The 27,811-nt window shown below is 45.0% G+C and overlaps 1 protein-coding gene across 2 annotated transcripts in view; it reads right to left on the reverse strand.

The window, feature by feature from the left end:
- FUBP3 (far upstream element binding protein 3) overlaps positions 1-27,811 on the reverse strand; it is a 39,566-nt gene that overhangs the window by 1,959 nt on the left and 9,796 nt on the right. The window contains exons 3-17 of one of the 2 annotated variants that reach the window (XM_062505586.1): positions 23,937-23,987; positions 23,426-23,459; positions 21,780-21,829; positions 20,182-20,253; positions 19,397-19,454; positions 16,662-16,824; positions 15,714-15,812; positions 13,681-13,785; positions 13,176-13,278; positions 12,443-12,543; positions 11,070-11,211; positions 6,407-6,561; positions 5,653-5,726; positions 5,066-5,142; positions 516-643 (exon numbers count right to left, since the gene is read on the reverse strand). In XM_062505586.1, coding sequence (XP_062361570.1) covers positions 516-643; positions 5,066-5,142; positions 5,653-5,726; positions 6,407-6,561; positions 11,070-11,211; positions 12,443-12,543; positions 13,176-13,278; positions 13,681-13,785; positions 15,714-15,812; positions 16,662-16,824; positions 19,397-19,454; positions 20,182-20,253; positions 21,780-21,829; positions 23,426-23,459; positions 23,937-23,987 — 1,412 coding nt within the window. Of the gene's footprint in view, positions 1-515; positions 644-5,065; positions 5,143-5,652; positions 5,727-6,400; positions 6,562-11,069; positions 11,212-12,442; positions 12,544-13,175; positions 13,279-13,680; positions 13,786-15,713; positions 15,813-16,661; positions 16,825-19,396; positions 19,455-20,181; positions 20,254-21,779; positions 21,830-23,425; positions 23,460-23,936; positions 23,988-27,811 lie in introns of both variants that reach the window. The other variant, XM_062505585.1, reaches the window with a different exon arrangement.

The raw sequence follows: 27,811 nt of genomic DNA on the forward strand, positions 1-27,811 counted from the left end.
TGATCAGGATAAATCTCACACAACTCTTCGGGGGGCTGAGTGACAGCTGAGGGAAGATTTTACTCGGAAGCAGGTTAGTACAAATGTTTTTTAACACTTATTTTCTCTTTAGGAACAGGGAGTTAGTGAGCACACAGCTCCTGTCCCAGCACAAGAAAAGGCTGTGCCTGCACTCACTTCTGGGATGTATCAGTGCTGTGCTGCCTCACCAGCCTGGCTTCAACATCCTTTTATTTTAATTCCCCAAAGTCAAACAACTGCCTGGGGACTATAAGGAAAGGCTCTCAGGAGAAACAAATAATGTCCCAGTCCTCTCCCAAAAAACCCCTCACCCACCCTGTACAGGAAAATAAGACTCTGATGTTGAGGCAATGCTTCTGCGATCACTTCCTCAGACACAAAACATCTCTGCTTCCCCATGTGAACCTGAAGGAGAGCCCCCGCACCAGGGCAAGGCCAATATATCCAACTGCCCAAGAGAAGGAGCACAGGGGTTTGGGAAGGTGAATACAGACCTGGCTGTGGGCCTGAGCCTGCCCTAGTGTCTGCCCGTAGTAAGCAGCCTGCTGTCGGTAATACTCTGCCCAAGCCATCGTGTAGTCCGGCTGGGAACTTGCCTGAGAAGCAGCACTGGCAGCATGACCTGGAGAAAAAGAAGAAAAAAGGGAGAGATAAGCAATTCCCGAAGTCCAAGCCCAGGCTTAGGATCTCCTTTTGCCAAGCTTAAAGAAGAGCCAGCCCCCTTCCAGCTGCTGCAGACACCTGACAGAGAAACACTGGCTCCGCTGTGTGGGATGGCAGGATGGGCTCCAAGCTGGACTGTGAGGAACAAGCCAAAAGCAGGCAGAAAGCACCCAGAGCGTTCCTGCAGCTACAGGGACAGGCTGACAGCCTGCACACCCTCGGTCTCAAAGGCACAAAGCCTCCAGCAGCTCCATGTCAAAGCAAGTCCAGAAGTTGGGATCATGCACTCCGTAACACGGTGGAGAGAGCCAGGCCTGTGACTTTCCATGAGCTCTCCTACCATGAGCTCTCACAACCCAGCTCCAACTTTCTGGATTTTGCCAGCATCAGCTCCTGCATACTCAGTGTTTCTCCAGGCAGGCTGGCTGCAAGCATGGGCACGAGGGGGCCGGGGCTCAGTGGGAGCAGCCCTCGCAAGACACAACAGCACAACCGAGAGCTTTCCATGGGAGCGTTACATGCACCATCACCAACAGGACAGGACCAAAGGGCATCTGCAAAGGACTGGAAGCTAAAAATGGCAGGGATGGAGATGCAAGTCATCAGATTAGAGTTAACTCCTTGTAAGAAGAGCTGATTCATCTCCAGTAAGCCTGTTTCACTCACTCTGTTTTTTGAAATACTCCTCCCATGCTTTGCTGTAATCGGGATGGCTGTTCTGCTGCTGGCTCTGTTGGCCTGTGCAAAGATGACAACAAGGGGCAGGTCAGTATGGAACAGGTGACAGTTTCCAGCCAGCGACATCTACCTCTCCACCAGACAGGTCCTGGGTCTACCTCCGTTGTCCAGACTTGACACTTCAGCTTCTACTTTTCTACAGTGTTGGGCATCCTCAGTTCAGGGGAAGCTGAGGAAAAGCTTGAGTTCCTGATCTCACCTCACCTACCGAAGGGCATGAAGCCAAATGTCACCTTGCTGGGACCTGCTCAAACCAAAGCACGTGGCTGGGAGCTGGCCAGTCTGCAACCAGCCACCCTGGGCTCCCAGTCTGCTTGCACTCAGTGCAGGAGAGCTGAGACACATGACAGAGCTGAGACCTGTCACCTCCACAGAGCTGCTAAGGGAACGGCCGTGTTTTGAGTCACCTCACTTATTTTTTCTCAGGGGCTGCATCCTTCATCCCTGCTCTTCTCAGTGGAGCAGAGCTGAGGGACTCCTGTGGGCAATGCCCCTCCAAACACCCCGCACACACACGAGCCTCCAGCACATTACCTGAGCACCTCCGAGGCAGCCACTCAGCTCCTGGCTCCCCAAGGTGCCATGAGCCCTGCACAGGGCACAGCCAGCTCCACTGCCCACAGGGCACAGCCCAGGCATCACTGGAGAGGCAGCCACGACATCCCTGAACAGCCACAGCTGGCTCATGGTGCCATCTCCAGGCTCCTACACTGCTCCAAAGGAAGCCGTGCCACTGTCTCCTCACAGATCCCAAACCTTGGGCTCCACACAGCACAGACTCCCCAGATTTGAAGCATGAGACGCCTTCAGCCCAGCACAACAGCAGGGAGAGCCCAGCCAGCTGGGACAGAGGAAGGATACCTGCCCTTGCCATGCTTCTCTGGATCCCAGTGGGAGCACAGAGCCCCCAGTGACACACGGGACAAAACAAGCAGCAAACAGGGAGCTGCAGAGAGGCACAGCAGGAGTGGGGAGCACAAGCCACTGGGGACAAGGACACACGTGGAGCAGAGCTCATCCCATCCCATCTCAGCTCCATGTGCAGCCCAGCCCTGACACCAGCCCAAGGGGGGCTTTGAAGTGGGAAAATAATACACTGCAAGTGTGAAGTGGGTGGAGGGAACAGGGCAGCAGTGTCCTGTCCAGGGGCATAAAAGCGGGTTAAAAGACTTGACCAACGCTACAAGTCAGGACCTTTTCTGGCAGAGGTCAAGGCTGCCTCAACTGTCCACCTGCTAATGCCAACAAAGGACCTCCTTCAATGCCTTTTCTTCTCGGAGAATTACAGTCCACAGCAGGCTGAAAGGACACGCAGCTAAATGCATTTCACAGCAAAATGTTTCCCCAGCCAGTTAATTTATTTAAGATGGGGGAAGTAATTAAAATCTAAATACATGTGTAGGGGGTGGGGGTCTGCCCCTCCTCCCACAAGGAGGGCACTGGAGGCTGTCCCCAGGACACCGGCGCTGTGACAGGGCTGACAGAGCTGTGACACACAGGCTGCAGCACTCAGGCAAGCAAGGGACCCTGCACGAGGCTGTTTGCAAATTAAAAAGTGCAAAAGCAGGTATTTACCTACTTCTTACAACAATCCTCCTATGCCTTGGTGAGCTCTACCTGGGCACTGCTACAGCAGAGGAGAGTAGTGGAGGCTCTTAAAGCATTATGTGTGTGTCCTCTCTCCTCACCCAGCCTGCCTTCAGTGTGTGTGGCTACAAACAGGAACAGGGAACATCCTGAGCACACATGGAACTAGGGAGCCAACATTTTCCATCAGGCTCAACGACAGAAATAAAAAATCTGCTTCCAAAAGCCTGCAGTGTGGGGCTAAACCCACACAGGGGAAGGACAACGGCAAGGCAGGAAGCTCCAGGGGTTTTGGGAGCCACCTGGAACCTGACAGTGTACAACTATCATCACTGGGGTGTGAGCTGCATTACTGGTCATCAGGGGGCTCAAGGGGGCTCTGCTTCCTACATCAGCCAGGAGGGGTGAGCCTGAGACATGATTATCTGCTGCAGGAAGGGAGATTCTTCTTTCCCCAGGGACTGGTGGGCAGCATGAGGGGATGTTTCAGGAAGGTGAGGAAGAAGTTAAGTTACCAAGGTGAGTTTCTAAAGGCATCTTGCAAGACAAAGAGCAATGCAGTTTTGTAAGCATTTATTCCAAGACTCTATGGAAGATAAAATTTAATATTTTTTGTGGAGCTTTCCCTGTTGCACCAACTGCTCTGCTTCCCAAAGTTCAGAGCCCTTGGGGGTGCAAAGCAATGGAGCAGAATAACAACTTTTTCCTGTAAAACAAGGTAGTGAGAAAACACTCTTCTTCAGTACCATACTATTCCACTCCTGTACAGAAGAAAAGTCCACTGAAGGCCACCACTGCATTTTAATGTGCTGAAGCCAGAACAACTGCTGACCTTCTCCAAGACCCTAGAGCTCAAAGGGAAAGTCATCATTTCTAGACTGTAATTGCCAAGAGGGAGACTCCTACAGAGTTTAACACACACTTCCCAAGCAGGGTTGTCATGTGTCACCACAGCACACATTTCAGAAGTGCACCAAGTTAACAAAGCAGCACTGAGACTTCCAAATTTCAAATATTCACAATGTCATAAACACTCAAAGGTGATCAGTGTTACAGGGAATCGCAAGCACAACTGCAGGCATTGTCCCTCCAATGATTCCTCTACCTCAGGCACCTCAAAGGGTGGGAATTTATACCAAACTTCAAAATCTACCTCACTGCTAAATCAGCTTTCGCAGTGAAAAGCATCTGTCATTAAACTCCTTTAAAATTACCCCCCCTCCCCACACCTTTTGGTGCTTAGCTTTAGTTTAATGAGACCAGACCACTAAAAAACTTGTGTTTCTTAAAAAATTGTGACTGCAAGGGTCCTTTGGACATTACCACCATCACATGAACTGTGAGTTTACCAAGCAGACATGGATCTGCTCTGTTCAGGGCAAACCATTCCTCTGGCTGTTGGAGACACAGGATGATGCAGCTACAGTATCACCACCAGCATTTACTACTTGAATTATTCTGAAAAGGTGACTCCCCATTCCAAACTGCTCGATTCTGACTCAACAGGCTTTCAGGAAATAATGACCAGTACAGGATCCCTGCCTAACCTTCCTTCCATTTCCTGCATCCCTTTCCCGCTGTTCCATCCGTCTGGAATTTGAACAGTGAGAAAAGCTTATAAGGAACAATTAAATAAGAAAATAGCAAGACATTTTAAGGTCAGGAACAAAGAGATGGGAAGGCTCAGCACCAACAGTGTGCCTGTTAGGGGGAAGTGTGGCTGGCAAGGGCTTGCCTGGAGGATCCTGGGAGGAGAGAGCCAGAGGCAGGAATGCTTTAGTTAGAGAGGAACAGACAGCAAGGACCAAGTTTCCACCCAAAGAGCAGAAAAGAGGCAATAAGCAATTAAGCTCACAAAAAGCAGAAGTTTTCCATAGCCTTCAGCTTCTTCTGACTTCAACCACCACCATGTGCCTCCACACACCTCTTCTGCTCAGGAAATCATTCTGCTGTTTCCACAAACGTGGTCTCATGGGTGAACCTGCCTTTTGCAGGCACAAAGCAGAGACTGCAAAGGGAACACCAACCCTTCTCCAGCCCAGGTCCTGGCACTTACTTGGGACTTGCTGTCCAGGCTGCTGCCACGTCTGGTAGGTACTGCCCCAGCCCTGTGTCATGAACGCCTGAGGACCACTGCAGAGGACAAAAAGCCATGCTCAAGTAGACAATAAAACACTTACCAGGCCACAGATATGAAGCTGCCCACAGAAGAGAAGTTGTCACTTATGGCCAGCAGGTGCTGAACAAACAGGTCAATATGGGAGCAAAAGGAAAGCTGTGCAGGTGTGAACTGCTATGTCCTGCCTTGTTATCAGTCTCTTCATGAAGGCAAGGTGAAGATACATCACTCTGAACAGCACTCTTTGTGCTCCATGCAATTCAGGCTTCTTCCCATGCTCTCACTGCACTAGAGGTAGGAATTTTGGAGATGCCAATACCTACCTGGTGTATCATTTAACAGATGAAATCTTTCCTGCAGTCAAGCTTTAAAGGATTGAGCTCACTTGCTTTTGCTTCTGAATGTTCAACCTTTAAAAGGCTCCACTCATACCCCACCCCTTCAGGGCCCTCCACCCTTCTCCCAGCACTTTCTAGTTCCCAGCCATTCTCCCAGCCCACGGGTGAGGAGATGCAGCAGCTTACTTTTGATGAGGTGTAGCAGGTGCTTGGCTGAACGGACTTTGACCAAATCCTCCAGGTCCACCCATGCTGGTACCCTGTCACAGAATCCACAAATATTTAATGCTAGCTCCAAGTACAAGGTGGTACCATGAGTAGTAAGAAAGGAGACAGACAGCCTGGAACATGTGGATCCTGAGGTTGGTGTCAAGCCTTCTCCTCTCAAGCAATTCAGCATAAAGGCAGCTTTTCAGCTTTGCCATGCCCCAGATCAGTGTTTTCCATACTTTTTTACCAAAGTCTCTCCATTCAGTAGTACTGCAGCCTGACTTTATTAAGCTTCAATACCACAGCATTATATTAAGTGCAAGAAAAGTCATCCTGAACTTACTGAGCAAGAAGTTGAGTGTTTTATTTTCAGGACGATGCTGCCAGGACTGTGCCATTCTCATACAGTGACACTATTGTCTTCCTTTCAAAAAATCTCCTTTGACAGCCTTTTCATACCTTATTATTGCTGTTCTTCCCTCTCATATAGCTGTATTTACTACCCAAGACTATGTCAACAGTCAAATCCTTTTGGGACCACAGCAAAAATTAACCAAATGGATGCTGGAGGACCATCAAGTTCAAGCCAGCTGCTAAGAGGCAAATGGTTTTGAAGCTGAGTAACACAAGCATGTGCACCCTGTGAATCCAGGCCTACAAGTACCCAAGAGTGACAACAGCAGGTCTGAAAGGGACAGAACAAGAGAGCTGAGATGGAACTTACACCAACTTTCTCATCTATGAGATGTCTAGCGAGCTCGATTTGCTGGGGGACCCCTCTGATTGTGAATATTCTTACGCCAGGGTCTGTGTTTGGGGGTGGGTTTCTCTGCAGCTCCACGTGTGCTCCCGACTGCTGATTTATGCTCTTGATGTTCTCACCACCTGAAAAGAAGAAAGCCAAGACATAAGGAGGGATAGCCAGCATCTCTTTCCATAAAAATCATAGCAAAGTCAGATCCTGGGAATGGATTACAGTTTCAGTCACCTTTCTGCATGCTTCAGGAGAGGTGGGCTGAGGATGGCAACAGCAAAAGAAACCACAGTACCTGAGCTCATGCTGCTCCTCACAAACACAACCTGAAACCTTGAGCTTATGTAACAGCTTTTGGGGTCACGGATGATGATGCTTCAAGAACACACAAACCCTGCTGAATGTCCACTGCCAGGCTCCCAACAAGATGCAGTATGTCTGGAATTCAGTCAGTGCAGGTTTTGCATCTGTTTTGTCCAAGTGTATCACATTGTTTTGGCACAGCTGTTCAAAGCCTCTAGGAAATGAAGGTCACCTACAATCTAAACATGCTGGTTTCTCCTCTTTTTTCTTCCATCACTAAGGCAAAAAGCCACAAGCCACCTAACAAAGCTTAAGCCTTCTCCCAAACATGAGCTGTTTGATAGGTAATTGCCTTAAAGCAGCCTTTGCTCACAAGGTTTCCTATTCACCCTGCAGCCACACATTGCTCCACAGCCACAGCAGCACACGATTCCAGGCTGCCTCCTGCTATTTCAGAGTTAGCTGTGCATGCAGTGAACATGTCTGGCTCGTTTGCCATCTGGATGCACAAGAGCACAGGAGTGCTTCCAGCAGGATGCAGCAGGGCCAGTCAAAGTGGATCTGATTTCCTCAAGACCTGCTAGGTCCTGGTCTCTTAATGAAATTTGCTTAACAAAAGCCTCGGCCAATGTTACAATGCTTCAATTCTTCTTTTGGAAGCTCACACAACTTACAGACCAGCTCCACTCAACTGGAGAAATTAAAGGGTGTGGGGAAGGAAGGAGTTTTACAACTTTTAAATCGCAAACCAAAAAAAAATCACCAGCTCAAAGGACAGACAGCAAGCAGGACAAAGAGCAAAGGAAACTAACCAGAGATTTTTGTTTGGCTTTCATTAAAAAGAATCTCCAAAAATAAACGCCTCAATTTTGCCCGCATTTCCATCTCTATACATCCAGCACAACTTCAAAACAAACTGTGGATGTTGCAGACACTTGTTCATTTCATTGTAATGGACTCCTGACCTTTTTAACATTTTAAAGCCTTCTTGGGGAAGGGAGGAGGAAAAGTTGCCAAAGGGCAATTAACTCTTTCTAAATGAATTTTTGAAGATGCATTTAACAAAAGATAATCATGTCACATCCCTGGGCAGACAACAGGGATTGTACTGTGCAGCCAAAAGCCAACCCACTTACTTTCAGTCAAGCATGGGAAAGGAGCAAGATGAAGTTTCAAAACCAAGAAGTTTTTTTTTTTTTTGTGTGTCATGCTTTTGTCTGGTGCAGATTTGTTTGAAGCTCTGGTTTTTACATATCGAGGTGAGATCTGAATCAACAGCCATTTCATCTGCTTAGTGAAAACAGAGGACCCTTTCAGGCAACACAATTTGAAGGAATGGCACAACTTCTTTACTGGGTGACAGAGGCACAACCAGAGGTTGCTACTTGCACTGCAGGCTAGTTTCTCCTTCCAAAAGGGGATTAAAAATCGAAGCATTCTCAAACTGGAAGCAAGGAGAATACAGATTTCAAATCATTGCCCCGTTTAGCATTCAGCACCAAGCCTGTGGTTGTTGGGCCTGTTTCTACAGCAGCTCCCTCCTACACCACCCAGCAGAATTAAGTTAACTGCCTCTCCAGATTCGGTGGGAGGCTGCAAGCTCCTACCCCCACACCAGAAGGACTCTGTGCCCTTGTCCTCTTCACCCTGCAGCCTGGTACATGTCAAAGTGCTCCCTCCCACCCAAGCCAGCCTCCAGAGCATGCAAATGCCGTGACGCAGCCGCCGGTGCCGGAAGGAATTCTGTTCCCCACGGCGAGGTGACCCGCTCGGCACATGGTGGCTGTCTATAGAGCATTCATCCCCCTCCATTCTTCCACCTGATGGGGGGCAGGAGCGATCCAGGAGCGGCCTCCCGGCTGGATGTGAAATCCTAAAGCAATTAATCAAACCTGCTCAAAGGCCGAGCTGACAAGAGCCAGGCCGGGCGCGGTATCTGTCAGCATTGCCGTATTTATCATGGAAATCCAGGGGGGCCCAGGGAGGCTGCGGCTGTTTCCAAGCTCCACCAAACACAGACAGACTTTGACATGTGTATGGTGCTCGCCTCCACCCTTCCTCAGGGCCTTTGGGAAAGAAAAGCTGCACCTACCCACCCTCCAGGGGAAAAAGCCACGCGCAGGATCTGTGGGATCAGCTCCTAAAAGCTCTCGCTCCCAAGATGAGATATCCATAAGAAAAAGGCACCTGATCTTCTGTCATGTATGCTGTAGAAACTGAGCTGAGAAACTTCCCAGCCTCCCTCTTTCTCCTGCTTCTCCAGTGGTCACATGGAGCTAGGAGCACAGCAGCAGTTACCAGGTCAGATCACACACACCACACCTGGGTGCTCAGGGCATGTGGGTGCACATCTCGAGATCAGGCTCAGAGTCCTCAGCCAGATTTTTACAAAGAAGGCCAACAGCCCCATCCTGTATCACAGCAAGGAAAAAAACCCAACAGCTGGAAACTGCTCAGAAACTGCCAGGGAGCACAGAGGTTTTTGTAATTGGTCACTGTTAAGAAAACCCCACTAAGATCCCATCTGCCCTGTACTGCCCCACAGGGGGAGGAAATAACAAGAATTGCCTGTCTTGCATCAATGTGTGGAGAGGGTAGCACATCCGTGCTGGTCCAGACCCCAAAAGGCAATGCTACAGCCATCACTCACTTGACAAAAGTGAAGGCTGCAACAGCCTAAGAGCACAGGCACTGTGAGAACACCGATTACAAGGTGGTATTACAATGCTACCAGCACTCAAATCACCATACAACTAGTAATTAGTCACTCCAGAAAGCTTCTGATCTGGCCAAGAAAGAATCTCTATTTTGCTGTTGTGGAAACAAAGGTAAAAAGCCACCCTTCACCCCCCAGTGAGGCTGTGCCAGGCCCTGCACTTGAATGCTGGGACATTCACTCCACTACCTGCATTTATCTTTTCAGCACACAGTGCTCTCTGTAGTCACAAATGCTCCACTTCAGTGCACTGCTGAACAACAAGTGACCTTTTCTGATCCTTTATTAAAGATGACTAATGGATACAGCAATAAAGTTTCATTATAATTTGATTTTTCTGTACATATAAGTCTCACTCATGGGCTTAAAATTTACTTTGCTTGATTTTGGCCAACTGGACTGTTCAGTGAGGACAAGCATAATCACTGCAATTTCTGCATAATGGGGAAAGCAGGTGGTATTTCATACAGAAAAAAAAAGTTTTCAAGTTTGTGAACAGGCTTCTGGCTAAAAACAACATCTGAAAACAATTGCAGCTACAGAGCTGACCTACTCATGTCCCTGGTCATCTAACAGGGCACGAGCTCAGGGTGCAGTGGGGACAGGCCCATGGCAGGGAACAGCAGGGATGTTCAGGAGGGAAAGAGGCCACAACAAGTCTCACCACAAGCTCCTTCCTGCCAGGAACACTCAAAGCCACTGAAACTTGGCCCAATGCCCTCAAGTCTCTCCCCCCTTTTCTGCTGTAGCTTATCTATTCCTACTCTGTTCTCTGCTGAGGCAAAAAGCCAGCTGTGATTACTGAAATGCTAGTTCAGGCATATGTCACTCTTTATGAAATAAGCAGATAGAAAAATGAAATACTGCCTTAGATATGTCAGTGCATTAGCTCAGACACGTTGCAGCAGTTCAGAGCTAGAGAGCTTGTCTGCTGGCTCTACCCTAAGTCCTGCCCCTGCCCCATGTGCAGCTCCTGCTCTGTTGTCCTGGATGAAAGGATGAGTTCTCATCCATGTCCTTAGCATGGAGGGATCCACTGGCCAAGCAGCCAAGGGGCCTCCGTGGCAGTGAAGACACTCAGCCAAGTGGCACAAGTTACACCAGGCTTCTGTGCCAGGTCAGGTGCCAGCACAGAGCCAGAGAAATCCTCCACTTCATTCCTCACACACTTCAGGTGCAGGGCTGGAAGCAGCTACTGTTATTACCACACTCAGAGACCTTCCATTTCCTCACACAGCACTCACAGAAATCCAGCATGATGAAATGACTGCTCTTGTCCCTGATAAACCGTCCTTCAAACAAATTCTCTGTAAAAAGAATCCACAAATGAACCTGCTTTTTCTCAGCCAGCTGCTTGTTATATCAAGCTTATTTGACAGCTCTGCATTAAGAGCCTCTCTTACAGCTTGTGAATAAGGGCCTGGAGAATACAATTATGAGTGAGAACACCACAAAGAAAACAACCACAAGTGCTTACAGCTTATTCCTATGCTGCATTCACTGGGCACTAAACACCTACAATCACAGAAACCCCCAAAGCTTCATTGTCAGGCAGCAAGAACATGACCATCCCGAGAGAGAGGGATTGCAAGCTGTGGTATTTGGAGTCACCAAACCCACCTTTGCCTATAACGAGGCCACACTTGTCAGCTGGAACAGTGTAGGTGATTTCCTGCACACCCCCAGGTGTTCCAACGCTCCAGTCCCCACGGCCACGACCTCTTCCTCGGGCAACAGCCAAGGTTCCAAAGCCATCTCGTTCCTTAGAAGGCAAAACATGTGTATCAGTGTTTTTATGCTGGCCCCAATGCACATTAAAAACAAAATAAAGCCAGGAAAGTTAAACTGCCTCATAATCAAAGGCATTGGATTGACATATTCCTGGACCTCAGTTTCACATTCAAGGTTTTGAAGCACTTAAGAAAAACACCAAGTAATGTAGGTTACAGTTGCCTTCCTGATTCAGGAAGATATTCTTATATGCATGCCTTTACATCTGCTGAAATAAACCTATAAATAAGCATCAACTACTAAAAGACTTTCAGTTTGTGATGGGGAGAGGTCTCTTTAGAGCAAACAATGGATCTTGGCACTGACACACAAAAGTTGCTTACAAATCCCTTCAAGCGCCACCCTGCTGGAATTACTCAGCAGAAATGCATATTTTCCAAAATTTTCAAAGGAAGCTTTTAAGTTCAAAGACACTTAAAAGACATACATATTTTGGGTAAGTGATTTTTCCAAAAGCAAATGCCATGGGCAGTCAGAGGCTATCATGACAGACCTCAACATATAAGTCAATCATTACAGCAAATTATGAAATCAAGTATTCAAACCAGGTATTGGGGCTAGAAGAGATATCAAGATGGACAAATTATGGACCTTGTTGGACAAATTATGCTCCGGTTTCTGAAATGGCCTGAAGTTTTAATTCCTCATTCTACAAAGGATAATACAACCTTTTTCAAGAATCTGCCCTAGCACTTCACCCACCCTTCTACTTCTTGCTCCTGTGTAATGCAATGTATTGGTGTGTCTTAGGGCACAGTGGCACAGTACCTGAGGCCTCAGCACCTTCCTGTGCCTCCACCAGACCAGAGGTGGAGTCTGAAGATGAGGAACCACTGAGCACTGGCAATGTTTTGCTGCCTATGCAGAGCCTCCAGTCACTGCCTGATGCTGATGGACTCCGCTCCATCAGCTCACTGTTTCCAAACTTAACAACTAAACAGGAGATAGATGTGAAGCTACAATGATGCCTCATAGGCCTGGGAAAGGAAGACCTTCCCACAGCTCAGTTAGCCCACATTACATTAGAAGAACTTCTATCATAAATGAAAAAACAAACCTCAAATCCAGCAGCTCTGACCAACAACATGTGTGACCTACCATGGGTAAACTGAACACTACTGCTTTTCAGAAGATGGCCTCCATCCCCCCATCCAGCTGCCTGCATGCAGCCTACATTCCCAAGAAGCAATTCCAGAGCCCACCTGTGCTGTGAGGATGAGCTCACTGATGATGTGTGCTGCGTGCTGACACCGATCGGGGAGCCCCATGACCTGTGCGACTCTTTCACTGCTAATCCCATCATCTGTGGAGAGAGGTGGCAAAGACTCAATTAAAAGCAGAAAACATCCACTTGCCAATAAAAGCTTTCTTCCAGCACCACCACTGCTGGAAGCATTTTCACACCACAGAACTATCCCAGGAGCTACTGCTTCCCTCCACCTTCAGCCCCTCTTCCCTGGACTGTGGACCCAGCCCACACTGCAGAGGGAACAACACTCAAAAGAAAACACTTTCAAATGTCAAAAGGCCATGAAAGAGACTGATATAATTTTAAGAGGAAAAAGGCAGCTTTGATAGGTGATCAGACAGCCAAGGACCCAGAGAAAGTTACTCAGAATTAATCAACTCCTGATCCCCAAAGGCTTTAATGTCCTGAAGGAGAATTCTTTAACAGGAAATAAGAGATTTTTGTTATTTTATTTATCTGTATAGTTACCACTCAAGACATGACTGTTGTGACATCTAATGTTTGCACATGAGCTGTATATAATCTTACTCTCTGAAAACCAGGAAGTGCATGAGGAGGCAGCACATCACATTTAAATGGGTTTCAGAAAGAGACACAAAGCACCTGTAAATGAGGAAAGCCTGGCTGCTGGAACCCAAAAGTGGAACACTGATCAGAAAGCAACGGCTCTCCATCCTCACACAAACCTGGTTTAAATTGAATCCTAACTCCAGCATCATTCTGAATCTTTTTGATCATTTCTCCATTTCTTCCTATCACAATTCCAACAGCATACCTGGGCACAGAGACCTGATGGGAAAGGCAAAGGAGTATGAAAGTGCAGAGAACTAGACTGAATGACTCTGATTTTACAAGGAGATGCTCTTAACTTTGAGGACGGGCCATGTTCAGCAGCTCCAGGCTACAGAACCGCATCACTTGAGAAAAACAAACACGTGGCCACAAATTCCTTCCCCACTAATGAACTCTGCACTACAAGAATGCAGTTTAAAAAAAAAAAAAAAGACAATTATATAGTGCCATGTGGGAGTCCACGAGAACTCCTCCTCTTTGCAGAGCCAGACTCAATTCTTCTGGCAAAAGAACACAACACATTTTAAAAAAGGCTTACAGGTTACAAGAGCAGTTGGATGAGTCCCCCCATTACCCATCCCACAGGGAGGTTAGCAGAGTACTGTGAAGGAAACATACCTCTATGCTGCCTCCTCCCATTCTAGCACTGAAATCACTGCGTACGCCTCGGAAGTCTGCCTGATCTTTCTCTCGGATGATCTCCAGTACCATTTCCCTCGCTTGCTACATGGGGAAAGAAGTTACAGTTAGCTTTAAATTATCCTCCTTGCCCTCCTGGTGTTAGGGCCTCAACAGTGGGTAACAGGCTTCAGGCAGAGGGATCTCCATTTATGGAACGGGAACAGCAGTCTGATTCAGGATTTCTTTTACCACAGTGTGTTCTTGATGGCATCTTCTATGTCTAAAAAAACTTGCCAGCTTCAAAAGGTGGCAGCTTCTTGGGTGTGATTGCTTCCTCCAGTCTTTCAAAAAGGCCCTTTAACTTTGCAAATATCTTTGATTCGTTTTGTTTTAAAATTAAAGGATGCAAAGGCCCTTTCCTACTGATAGAACTGAAACCAATACAGTAAGGTAGAAGCTGCTGGTAGCATGGCAGAGATCATGTCCACTGAAAGCTACAGAGCACATACCAATAAGGCTGCTGGGCAGCACTGAGCTTACTGACTCTGAGAAGTTAAGCCAAAGCTTATAGCAATCCAGCAAGACATTTTCTGAGACAAATGAATATTTTTCCTACCTACTGGTAGCACTCAAGGCCATTCACATCCCTGCATGAAGTCCAGCTAGTGAAAGTGTACCCTGGAAATTTGCCAACAGTAGTCACTAACAAAATAAAAAAATCCTTTATGTCAAACCCAAGCATTTGTTTCTCTCTACTATCAGTCAAGCTTTTGGTTCTAATTCCAAGCTTGAGGACAGTGGTGAACCTCTCTCCTTTCATTTTTACATATTTTCCATGTCCTCAAGGTATTTTTAACGGCAAGAAACAACTCAAAGACATTTCAGAGATGCCAAGACAGAAATATGGGTGATGGAGAGATTTCATAGGGATTTGAGAGAGTTAAGAAACACTGCTGCAGCATCCACAGAATCCCACCAAACCCAAGGATTCATCACACTTCTTAAACACTTCCTAAGTGTGCTCAGCTTTAAGTGCCTCAAAGATCATCCAGCCTGTGCACTCTCCAGGTCTCCTTGAATGGAAGATGTGACAACAGCAAATCTTGCAAAGCAGAAGCCGCCTGGGAAGTGGCAGCACTGAGAGCATGATTTAGTTAAAAGTAGCCAGATTGTCTTTAAACTCTCCTCTTGCACAGCTATACATACCTCCACAGTAAGAATTTCGGGGTAGGGGGAAGGGTGGAAATCAATTCTAGAACTTGCAATAGGAGCTTTGAAAAACACTACCCAAACACCATGCCTGAGCAACGTGAACTGCTGCAGCAACTTATGATTAGGGAGATCCTATGAAACAGAACTACTTTTGAGATGGGAATGCTAAGCTAGATTTAAGTACTTAGCAAGGTATGAAAGGCACTTGCTGAGAAGTAGAACGTGCTGTGGCTAAACTTCAGTGCTCTAATTCAGGTGCTCCCATCATGCTGCTATCTCCAGTCTCCAGCTGATGGGGGTTTTTTCTCTGAAATGCAGGAACATCCACATCTGCAGAACCCTGACACAATCAGACTGAGGCACCAATACTAAGCAAACCCCTTGGTTTCAGGAGTTGTTGTGGGATTGGTTTTTAATTGCCTGTGTCGATTGGCTGTCTGAGGTAGTTTTGTGAAAGGTTCTCAAATGTGTGATTCAGTCAAGTCCCTAAGAACCCATTTGCTCGAGTGACACAGAGCTCTCATTTTTTTTGTCACACAGACTGGAAAGCGTTTCAAAAATACTTTCTCCTAACCCTCCTCCTCATGTCTACTCCTACCCATGTCCAGTATTTAGCAGAGTGACAGCTCCTATGTTATGCTGCGAAACAAACTACTCTGGTGTTTTAACTTGCCCTATTCAACCTTACAGAACAAACAAAACCAGTAAAGATTATTACATTTACAGCTGGATTTGACTCCATTAGATGCTCACAAATACACTCAGGTTTAAATTTCTCCTTAGCTGTCTCGGGCAACCGGTTTGCTTTTGTTACATACCTGTACTTTAAATGCATCTCCAGTAATACGGAGAGGTTTATCTGCTCCAGTAGGCAAAGGACCATCTTGGATCATAATCATTTTCACACCTGTTCGCTCCTGAAGAAAAAGCACAGAGCAATTTTCTAAGCAAAGTCCCTAAAACAAGGGACTAGACTTTGGACTAAACATTATGAAGATCAAACCAGCACCATTACAGAATGCACAAATTCAGGAACAGTCCTAAAAATTGCCAGAAATTGTGCTGCTCCTGAGGTTCTCAAAACAGCTGAAATCCTTGCAAGAAGCAACCCCTCTACCTTGACTACAGATTTTCCAGCCCTTCCCAAAATCTGTAGCTGTCTGCATGTAATAGTTATTAAGTGACCAGCCTCCAAACTATATGACAGAGATCTAATCAGGGCACTCAAAACCCCTCCATTTTTGACCCTAGATGTTTTGCTACAACCTTCTATTCATTAAAAACTTGTACCAGATGGAGGAATAAAGAATGTCCAGAAACACAGTTTATACATAACACAACACTTAATAAGAAAGGGGTGGGATGAGAAAAAAGATGACATATGGCAGCTTTACCACAGATCAGCAACAAAAGAGAAGCACAGCACCCTCCAAGAGCATGGCTGGCATTAAAAATACTGCAGAGCAGAGCAGGCATGGCCCTTCCTTGGCTACAGGGAACCCCTCCTAAACAGCACACACCAAGTGTTATCTACAGCACACGGGTTTCTGTCACAATTCTGGCAAAACTCCACTACTTGTGCAGCTGGGTCCACACTGATTCTGTAACACAAGATTGGATTTGAGATTTCCAATCTCCGAAGGCAGAAGAGTAGTCCCTGCTGGAGAAGGTTAGAGCATTCAAGGCTCTCCATTTCAGCCTGTTCTAGTGGATCTAGAGAAGCTGCAGTAGAGAAGAGAGCCCTAAAGGAAATGCATCTTGCGCACCTGCAACTGTTTTATTGTTTCACCTCCTTTGCCGATGACTAGACCCACTTTGGATGCCGGGATCAAAATCTCCTGAATGGTACTGTTGCCATCAGCATCGTTGTGAAAACCAGGTCCGTTGCGACAGCGATCTACAATCTGCCCCAGTAGCCGTTTTGCTTGTCTTTGGAAAAGAATCGAGGGAAACAACCATTAGACAACATTGCTCCACGTGACCAAGAGACCAGGAACCATCGGAATGGAGAGCGATCGGGGAGAGGAGAAGTGGAAAGATGTAGGAAACCATAGTCAGCACAATGTTTGCCTTTTTTTTTTTTAAACTCTTTGATGTCTGTTTCCCCCTATCATGATTACTTATAAGCAGTTTGATTTTTGAAGGGGAAGAGGAAAGGAAGAGCAGCAGCATGCTCTGACCTCTTAGGAAGTTAAGGACAACAGTTGAACTACAGCATTTGGGGTGCTTATTTCAAATGAAGATGCTCTAGGTATTAACTTTTCTAACACATATACAATAGTAAAACTCAAGCTCTGTTCTCCTTCTCAGTCAAGACAAAAAGACACACACTGCTCTGATACTACCACAGGCCATGGATTAACCATTCTCTGATCAGTCACAGGCAACTGCTTTGCTCTTCTCTACCTGCTCTTACCAGCAGCACCAGAACACTGTCCTAACACAGCCTCTGCTCCAAGCAGTAGGTGCTGAAGCTACACCGCGAAGCAAGGCAGGGATACTGCAGCAGCCACCAGTGAAAGAATGGGTTCTTCTACTCCTGGTGAGAAGAGACACACAAAGAAGCATTTGGGAGATTAAAGATCCCTTCTCTAAAATCTTTTGCATGTCAGAGATAGCTGACAGGGTTTCCCTTCATCTTGAAGACTCCTATACCAGCACATCCCATTCCTGCCCTTGTCCCACAACCCTTCTGAAAGCAGAAGAAATTCACTGGTTCCCTGTACAGCCTAATGCAGCATCTCCCCCTCTCTGCACTTCACACCAAGTCTTATCAGGCACCCTAAGGACGACTGACTTCTCTCTGGAGATGTGAAGAACAGTACAAAGTCATCCCTTCAAGCAGACATTCTCCCAAGGCAGCTCAGGAGGTGGTGCTCTGAGGCTGCACTCAGAGCAAAGCCCTGCTAGCCCTTGACTTTCTCACAACAAAAGGGAAAAGGTGGAATTTCTGGAAGCCTGTTTCAAATATTCTGGAGAAGTCTTAGGAGGTTTAACTCATCTGCCTTCATATTTTGTGCAAAGCTCTTTTAGTGACAATATAGAGACCACAACAGTTAATACACAACGTATTTCAGATGAGAAGGGGTCACATGGAAATTAACCCTCTTAGTCTGTCACTGGATTTAACTAATGAAAACATTCCTCACAAAACCATTCTCAGAGAAGCCTGACACCTAGAATGGTTTTTCTTTTTCTACAAGAAGCCTGGAAAAAAAAAACAGTTCAAACAACCAATTTGTCACAAATTTTACCACAAAAGTAAATTAAATTTCACTTAATTCCATGTCCATGTTCTACTTCACAATTAATAGTTTCACTTCTAAAATTTACTCATATTTTATTTAAAGACAGTCTTGGACACGAGTACATTTAACTGCTTATTTCAGAACCATGAAGTCTTAACTACACTTTTTCCCCATTTTCCCCCAACTGCATCTCATGAGGCATCCCAGGCTCTTTATTATTTTGCTCTTGTTCTTAAATATCCTTTGCTAAAGAGGGAAAACCACTTCAATAACAGCAAGAATACACTGCCTGCCCTATAATATGAGTTTGCCAATTATATTTATTCTGGCTCACTGCTTGCAGTATTATGGTAGAATAAGGAGATTTAAGTGCCCTTAGATCTCTTTAGGAATGGAAGAATGATGAGTGTCTTCTCTTTAGAGAGACAGTCTTTGCACCAATGTATTTTCAAACGCAACTCAAAGATTTCCAGATGGATTTTAAAAAACCCACCTACCCAAAGGCTGGGGAGAGAAAGAGCAGCTCCATATGTTAAGTGTGTTCCTGTAAGCCTGAGGATCCTGGATCCAGTTCCAGCAGGAGGTCCTCAACTGGTTTGTGAGAGTCTCAAACTCAGCTCCTGGGAAGGGGGAGGGAGGAAACACTGTCCCTAAAGTTTCTATAGGTCTAAAGATAGAAATCCCTGCTGGCTGGCCACGTGTCTCTACCATGCAAGGAGCAGAATCAAGACTTGGGTTCAGTCCTTTGCTTCTTGTTGGCAGTGATGCAGAGACAAGCACCCAGTGGGCCTCATGCTGCTCTGCAACAACACCAACACCTCCAGGGTATCCTGGAGTGGCACCCACAGGCTTTAGAGGCCTCATGCAGCCCTTCTTCAGCTGGAAGGATGCTCATCTCAATAGGAGTGGGGAAGCGAAGGGGAGAAGAGAAGTGCCCTTCAAGAGCTTAGCTCAGTATCCTGGAAAGCTGCAGTTACAAAACTGCATCCTAGGTGCCCTAAGAGCAACCTCACCCTGCGGAGGGGAATTCCAAGAAAATTTCTGCAGAGGATTCAAACTGCAAGTGGAAAAAAAGCCTTTGAGGTGCACAGCTTAAAGCATCAGACCAAGAGGTTCTATGCTCCAGATACCCTCAAGTTTCTCTAGGCCAACATTTGCTGGTGTGGCTAATAACCAAGGAGCACCACTGACAGAGCACAGCATTAGGGAGAAGAGAAAGAAGGAAAAAGGAGAGAAATGAAATCAGAACTCACTCAATGCTCTCTGGTGTCCCAGTGAGTACACAGGGCCTCTCAGGCATCCCACCACTGTCTGCAAAGGAAACAAGGAAAAAACTTGTGATACATGGAATTAAAAATGTGGCAGCTATTTCAGTGACCATGAAGCACCAATGGAAACACCACCCACCTGCACAAATAGCATGCTAATAAATTCAAAGACATCCAGGATCAACATATTTTAAATGATTTACTGGCTATCTGCATTCTTTTAAAGCCTTCCCCACCAATTAAAGGGAGGAATAAAAACTCAGATAACATTGATCAACAGATCAACAGTGCCCTGTACAGCACCACAGCACACTCCTCCCCAAAGCAAACTGGCACCAAATGAACCCATTTGGACAAATGGTCTCAATTTTGTGATGCAAAGCAAGCTGTATGGACAGCTGCTACCAACCCTCCTGAAATGTCTTCTGCCAGGAGCTGGAGATGACCAGACCAGTCAGAGGCAAACCACAGAGTTGAGCAAAGTGAGAAAACTCAATAGCTTCAGCTCTAAGCACAACATGGATTGTTCATTTGCTCTGCAACCATCTGCTGGTTAAAGCCAATTCCCTCACTGTTCCATTCCCCAAACCACCTGACAAACCTGTTTTCCACCCTGGTTGAGAGGTGGGTCCCACAACAGCTCTGCCGTGGCTGTCTGTATCCTTGTTAATGGTGATAACACACCGTGAGCATGGGAAGTGCCTGATCTAATGGACACAACACCCTTTGACACTAAAACCTCTTCACCCACCACACAAAGAGGGGCTTACCTGGAGCAATTTGAATTTTGCAGCCAGACTCTATCTGAATCCGTGAGATCTGTTCTCCTCCCCTGCCGATTACTGAAATGAGTTCAACAAGCATCAGAACAAACTGTTTTTTTCCAGGAAACTGCACAGCACTCTCCCCCTTTTTACTCTGCTGCAGCTGTCTATAAAGGAACAGTTTGACTCCAGGATTGCAGAAGAGGCATCCACAGCACGACCAAATTTATCATAGCAGAAAAAGATTAAAATACTGCTGAACGTTATTCTATTTGCTTGGAAAAACAAAACAAAAAGGCCTGTCTTGCACAGGAATGGAAAGAAGTAAGTATGAAAGAAATAAGGCACTAGTCTGGGTGATGCTAGGAGAGTACATTTAAGTACATCTTGAACTGATAATCCAGTTATTAGGGGTACTAAAAAAGGCAAAGACTTGCTTCTTTTTAATTCCTTTTTTATTGCCATTTTTGAATGGACATGCTGTTTTTGGCTGTCTGCACCCAGACAGAACCACATCCTGAAATGCTCTATCAACCTTCAGGGAACACAAATATCCATCTCCCTTAACTCTCAGAGTTGACACACTGCTGTTTCACAACCAGACTGTGCCACTCACTATTCCTAACCTTCCCAGACTGCAAAAAAAAGCAAAACCATCAAGTCAACCATGTATTCCTGGCTCAGGATGCTCCTAAAGAAGCATCTCAGCTGTGGGGTTGCATCCCCCCGTATCTGTCTGCCCCTGAACCAGGGTGACACACAGAGATGATGGCTTTTAAGCTTCCCTCTCCCAGGGCCAACATCCTCCACGTGTAGCAGCAAGACTGGTAAATGAAGAGGTCTGGCAGGAGAGGAGGGAGCCTTTCCTCTGCAGGAATTTGAGTTACAGTCTCAGAGTGTCTTTAGAGTCGGGACAAAACTTGGCGCGCTATGGGGTAATTACCACGGCCTGTTATTTTCCTTTTTACTTGCCATATATCAAATTGGAAGGGATACACAGAGACCCAGCAGTGGAAGAGTCTATGCAATCACTGCAGTAACACATCAGCAGGAGGTGCCATTGAAAGCCAGAGTAATGATCATTAAGAGGAAGAGAGAAATTAGGATCAAGCTTGAAAGAGAATAGTATCAGGAATGCAAATCTAGGAAAAACTCTCATCTGGTTGCATTTCCCTGCAGCAAATGTGTGAGAAATTTAAAATTCTGTTTAACTTGCCATTAGGCAACTCATATTTTAACATTTAAATGTTGTTTTCCTTCCTCAACTCTCACAGTTTTGCATACTCAAAGTAAAATGGTGCAATGAAGGGAAATAAATTCACTTTTGACTTGTTTATGTCCTGTGCTAATGGGATTTTTAAAGAGACAAATCAGTAAAATACCCAGTAACTTCTACCAAACATTCTTGTTCTTATTACTGGGACACCAAGCTTTTCCATGAAGTTTGCATCTGAACTTAAAACACAAATCCTCTATTCCCCATAAAGACAGCATTAAACAAGGATTGTCCAAGGCTAAAAAGTACAAAAACTTGTGTCAGAATCAACAGCATTCCTGCACAGGAAACACAATCAAGAAGTATCAAAAGCATCCAAGGTACTTACTAAATCCAACCATTTTATCAGGCACTTTGAACTCTTCTGTTATTACAGCCCTGGAAAAAAAAAAAAAAAAGAAGAAAAAAAAAAAAGAAAACCCCATCAAAGTCATTACAAAGAACAATTTGGAAGAAACTACACCCCTGCCATGGAGCCTGAGCTCAGCACAAGGATTCTGTACACAGAAGTAAAAGCACATCACTGTCAAAATCGTTTGTTTTGGAAGAGATCTCTCATGGTCACACAATTCCTCCTATGCTGGATCCATTTCCAGTCTATCTCCAGTACCTTGAATGGAGCTGATAGAAGAAGCTCTTTTTGTCATTCTTGCTCCAGACAGAAATAATAAAAAAAGTGTAAAGTTTCCTTATCATTGAGCCTGGACCTTCCAAGCAGCAGTGTCTGCCCAGTGCTTCTGGATATTCTCTTCCCAGGACACACCAACCAAAGCCAGCACTGACACGAAATCCCTTTCTGATATTCACAGGTTTGGTGTTTTGGGACTGTTTTTTTCACCTGCTTGTCCTTAGCATTCTTTTCATTGGAGTTAATAAAAGTTGTCTTCAATTAGCCTCTGAATTTTTATTATCTCAATATTTCCATACCTATTGCTTTTTGGAAATTTTTCATGTGTCAGCTTCGAAACAGATTATTCAAAGCAGTTTCCTAACACCTGACCATAGTCAAGTAGAAAGGAATTAAAATCCGGATTGTTTTTTCTTTGTTTAGCTGTTTCTGTCCTGTAGAAAGCACAACACCATGAATATGGAACTTGCAATTATGCATTATATACAATTTGTTCAGCAATCTCAAAAGCAATAAAACACCTGCACAGTAAGTTCAATGCAGGTTTTGTGGGGAGGTATATTAAAATCTTCCCATTCTTTAGCTTTAGATCACTTAGGAAAGGTATAAAACACACACTACATTGATTAACTAAGTTGCAGATAAAGTACTAACACTGCCTATCCCTTTCTAGGATGCTCTAGTAGGAAATTAGCTTTAACTTAACCATTAAAAATTTAAAGTTCTACAGCCTTCATGCACATTGTTTGTCCCTTCTGCTGAGGCCCCAGACAGCTGGTTAGGATGGAAATGCACTACTATTCACCTTCAGGCTAATCCAGCTTTAGAAATGCTCCTCCCTTCAAAACAACACAGAAAACTCCTTGAGAGAAGGATTTGAGAAAAACTGAGAATTTTGTATTTTTATTGGATGCTGAGACATGCTGGATGACAACTCATACTTGCTTCAGTCTTCTCAAAACATCTTTGACAAAGGCATCATCCCAGGTCATATTACACCAAAAAACTAAACAATAATAACAACAACAACAGTAACGTGTGTTTGATACTTCTACCTTTTGCCAAAATGCCAGACCTTTTTCCACTTTTTCTTTCCTGCTCCCTGCCAGGGCAGGGGAAAGGAAAGAGAATTTATTATTTTCAGTCCTGCAGATTTGCAGAGACCAGATCCAAGTTTCACATCAACTCCTCTTTTTTCATTAGAACAAACAACCCAGGCTGGAGAAAACCCAAGCTGACAGTTTTTCCACATTCTCAACCTCTGACTTCCTAACACTACTACAGATGGTGGATCAATAAACAATTAGAATTGATCAATAAATAATAAAACATAACCCACTGCTTACCTTTGATGTACCAGGGCCCCTAACTGGTTACCTACTGTGGCAGAGAGAGAAAAAAGGGAAAAAAAATCAAAGCATTAGCACGGATAAACTAACTTCATCCCTATAGAAAAAGAGTTCTTACCGTTTCATCAAAAAAGAAAGAAAAGCAAAACAGTAATTTAGGTTCAGTGGCTGAAATGAATGCATTATGTGGTACAAAACAGGAGGGGACTTCTTGATCAACACACACCATAGCCCAGTGTCCAGCTGAACACAGGATAGGGAATTGATCTGTGTCTCCCCATGCTGAGAGTCATGGGAGAAAATCCTGCCTACCCAAATCCAAATCCCTGTAACTAACCTCCCCCCTTCCCAAATTAAGCCCAAAGTAGTAAAAAAAAAAGGAAAAGGGGAAAGGGAGGAAGAGGGAGAAAAATCTGAAGGAGACCAGCGTGCATTAAAAAACAAGATTAAAAGCCAAGCAGCCTCAGAGATTCCCTCAGTCCAAGCATTAGGCACTGCTGGCACATACTTCTCTCTGTGTCTCTGATCTGTGCTCCATGGAGCCCACTTACACGGAGACCTGTTAAAGGAACAGGGCTGTTAAGTAACCTCGTGGCACCCAAACACTGCTTCAACCCAACAAAACACATGTTCTTGAACACATTCCAGGCATTTCTGCCATGTTAGCTGGTGGTCCATCCATGATCAGCAATTATCTCCTTTCTGACAACCCTGAGACAGACTTCTCCCCCCAGCCCCAACAGATTAGATCTTTCTTCCAAATGTTAATAGGGAAAATATCATTAGAGCAACTCATGCAAAGTGGGAACACGAGCCCTGCTGGGCTTCCTACTGGACTTTGCCTGCAGCAAACCAGCTAAAAACCAGACCATTTGGTGCTAACAACCAGTTGAAAGATTATATTGCATGCCTGGAGGGCACGGAACAAAACAAATGAAACTGGCTAACATGTGAGCTGTGATAATAAAGATGCTGTTTCAAACTACCTTGCAGCAAGCTACACATTCTTTGACCTGAAATAAATTGGCAATCAGCTGGCAGGGATAGAAAGTGGATGCATCCCACACTCTCTAAATCTGGTAGAAAAATGCATCAAGTTTGTGGCCAGTTTAGTCAAAGAAAATAGACAAAAAGAGTCAATAGTGTATTTCTGCTGGGTGTCAATACTTCCATTATAGTTGAGAACCAAAATATCGACAGTGTATCTATTTTATTACTCTCCCCAGCTCAGCAATAAGACAACTGCTGTGTTAATTGACTTCCTTAGAGCTGTCTTTGCATATTCTTAACCTGAATATGAAAAGTCCTAATTTGATAACTATGAATATTGCAGTTGAAAAAGGTGGGTGATGTAATGGGGAATATTTGCTCTGGCTGATAAGCTTCTACAACAGAGCTGAGCAAATACAACCAAACTCAGAATCTTGCTCCAAACTGCACTCAGAATATTTCAACTCCACACAGTAGGTCTGGTAGTATTGGTGTAGTGTGGGGTTGCCACAGCCAAGGCCACTCATTACCAAGATGCCAGGAAGAGTGGTTTTAACTCTGCAAAAGCTGTATTTAAATCTCCACTTCACATTTCGATTCACCAGAACAGCTCTCTTAGCAATCTGCTCCACTGCCCACAAATTATGAGACAGATACATATCCTATAATCAACTGCCCAAGTTCATGCAAGGAAGGGAAGAGCCTTCATTTTGTAACACAATCCTACACTTAGAAAAGACAACTTCTGAGAAGAAACCTGTATGAGCACAGGAAGTTACATCAGTCAGGGAATTAATGCTTGAGATGTAGGTAACAACATCTCTCCAACCCATTCTGAGTATTACCCAAACAGAGTACCCCCACAGGAAGATATCTGCCTTAATGCATATTTGTTGTACAAATTAGTATGGAAAAATTATGCCACAATAACTTATATGGGAGACATCTCCTTCCACAGTTCACCAATAACTTCTCAAAAAACTGAGATTGAAGGCAAATGGAGAGAAATAGAAATTATTTACTTCAAGTCAGTTATGATTTCTCTCTGTTTTGGGGCCGGGGGGGAAACTGATGTGGCTCCCACTTCCAACAATCTAAAAGTCCATTCCTTCTCCAACAAACCCATTATTCTCTGAAAAACAGGGACTAACAGAGAGGCAGGGCTGGGCAGCCACAATACTCAGAGCTGATGCACCATTCCACTGCCTCCCTTCACACCAAGGATGGGGCTGAACTCTGACAAGCCATATACACATTTCCCCCTTTTACATCTATTCAGTACAATTTAACTGTAACTGCAGTCATTTTACTGCAAATAAGGAAAAATACTGAATAAAATCATCACAATTTCCTATTAATGGCACCTGCTGGTTGATAACTCTTCATTCTGCTTTACGCTTCACCTTAACTGAATTCTACCTAACAGACACTCAAAACAAATGTGGATTTTTCTTCCACCCCATAGAACAGAGCAGTGCCTCCCACTAAATTAATGTGCATGATGGGAATATACAATCTGTCCAGGAATATCTTCACGGATAGAATAAAATCAGAGCAACACATCTCCTTGAGAGCAGTGGAACAGGGCTGCTTTTCATACTTTACAGCCAAAATGGGATCATCATAAATTTTAGAAAGCTACCAAGATAGTTATCCTAATTCTCCACCATTAAATATTGATAGGTTTTTCTTGAATTAAATACTCATACCCTAATAATTTTTCTGTGTGACTTCACTTCAAATCTTTGGAGATTTTTTCCCCTCCCTTAAACTGCCTTATTTTAAAAAGTGGCCATCTGTAAAGTTACAATTTTGAAGAACAGTGACATTTTGTGTCTTAAACAAAATCTTTTGCCAAGAGAGCTGGACTTCTGCCCTGGTCCTACTGCTGCTGCAGATGTGTCAAAGAGCATCATTACTGACTTTCATCAGCAGTAAGACAGGGACAGAATTCCCTTCTGCCCACTGCTATTTTCATTGAAAACACACTGGAGGAAAAGAATAAAGTACTCTGTACAGCAGGATCCTGTCATATTTGAGCCCTTGGTTCTACTACAGTCAAGTTTTATTACACCAGGTCATCTTCAGATCTGGAAGCGCCACAGGAGCTTTGAGAGGAGAGAGCAGTGGAGAGAGGGGGATGTGAGGCTTCTCCAAGGTCTCTCACCTTTGTTTTCCCAGACTCAAAGGATGCCCCAGCCTTCAGCTGTATTGCTGCTGCTTAATCCCATGGACCTCACAGGACACTCCTTTAAAGCAGCCCAAAGCAGGGCACACAAAGGGTAATATTCTAACAGTCTCTTTGCAGCAGACTAGATCCCTGCTTCCTTTGAACAAAAGGAGGCTGCTTCTTTAAAGGTTATTGAGCATTAAACAAACTCACTAATCTGTGCTGATAATTAGATGGACCTTTTAATTAGAATGGAGGCCAGGGACAGCAGTTGGCCCTTAACAGGAGGGCTGGGGTCTGTCCTCAGCAGCAGCCACCAGGTCTCTCTGCAGTTCAGACTCACCTGTCCCTAGTTCTCCCCTTCACTGAGAAACATTAACCTCTGCAAGTGGCCACAGAAATGCCAGCTGTGACTTCCCAGGAGCAATACAAATAAACCTGATCTCTTCTCTGCACTACAGCTGCTTGCAGGATTACTTTCAAATTATTCCCAGAAAGGGGGAAAAAAAAAAGCCAGGGAAAGGAGAAATAATCAATCTCCATCTCACCCATGAGCCAGGTTACCAGGGTTGATCCCCCTGCTCCTCAGTTCAGATGAGGGTTATGTTAAGGGAAGTGCAAAAACCACTCACATATCCTGGTTTCCAAACGACAACAAATCTGTTTTTCCTGGAAATGCTGAATTTGTTTTGATTAATGCACTGACACCTGTCTTAAGACCACTTCCTCAGCTGGCATCAGGCAGCAGCAGCTGTTTACAGAAACAGACAGGAAGAATTAGACTGGGCCTGAAAGACAGACAGGTCTCCTGTCACCTTAAATGCTTCCTCTGGATAAATTTTTTCAGCAGTATTAGGAACAGCAGTAATTTCTCAAGAGCTGCATGGGGATAAGGAAGCAGTGAGACGTGCACTCAGCTGTGAGTATGCAGTACACAGGGGGAAATTTCCCACCAGATTTGTTTCCAACCCATCCAGAGCAGCAGAATGCATCCAAATCCATGATAAAATGCACTATAACATTTCTAGAGCATCTGTAACAACATAATCACTTCTTGACAACAATCTCTCCAAACTGCAGTTCACAGACAAGCAGAAAACAGAGAAAAGTGTGGGCATGCAATCCCAACACCCCTTGTTTGCAGCTAACAGAGAACTGAAAAATCATCAAAATGGGAAGTGCTTTCCTACTTTAAATGTCCTCTTAAAAGCAATTTCCATCTT

Source organism: Cinclus cinclus, chromosome 19, assembly GCF_963662255.1.
Source record: "Cinclus cinclus chromosome 19, bCinCin1.1, whole genome shotgun sequence".
NCBI classification, from domain to species: domain Eukaryota; kingdom Metazoa; phylum Chordata; class Aves; order Passeriformes; family Cinclidae; genus Cinclus; species Cinclus cinclus.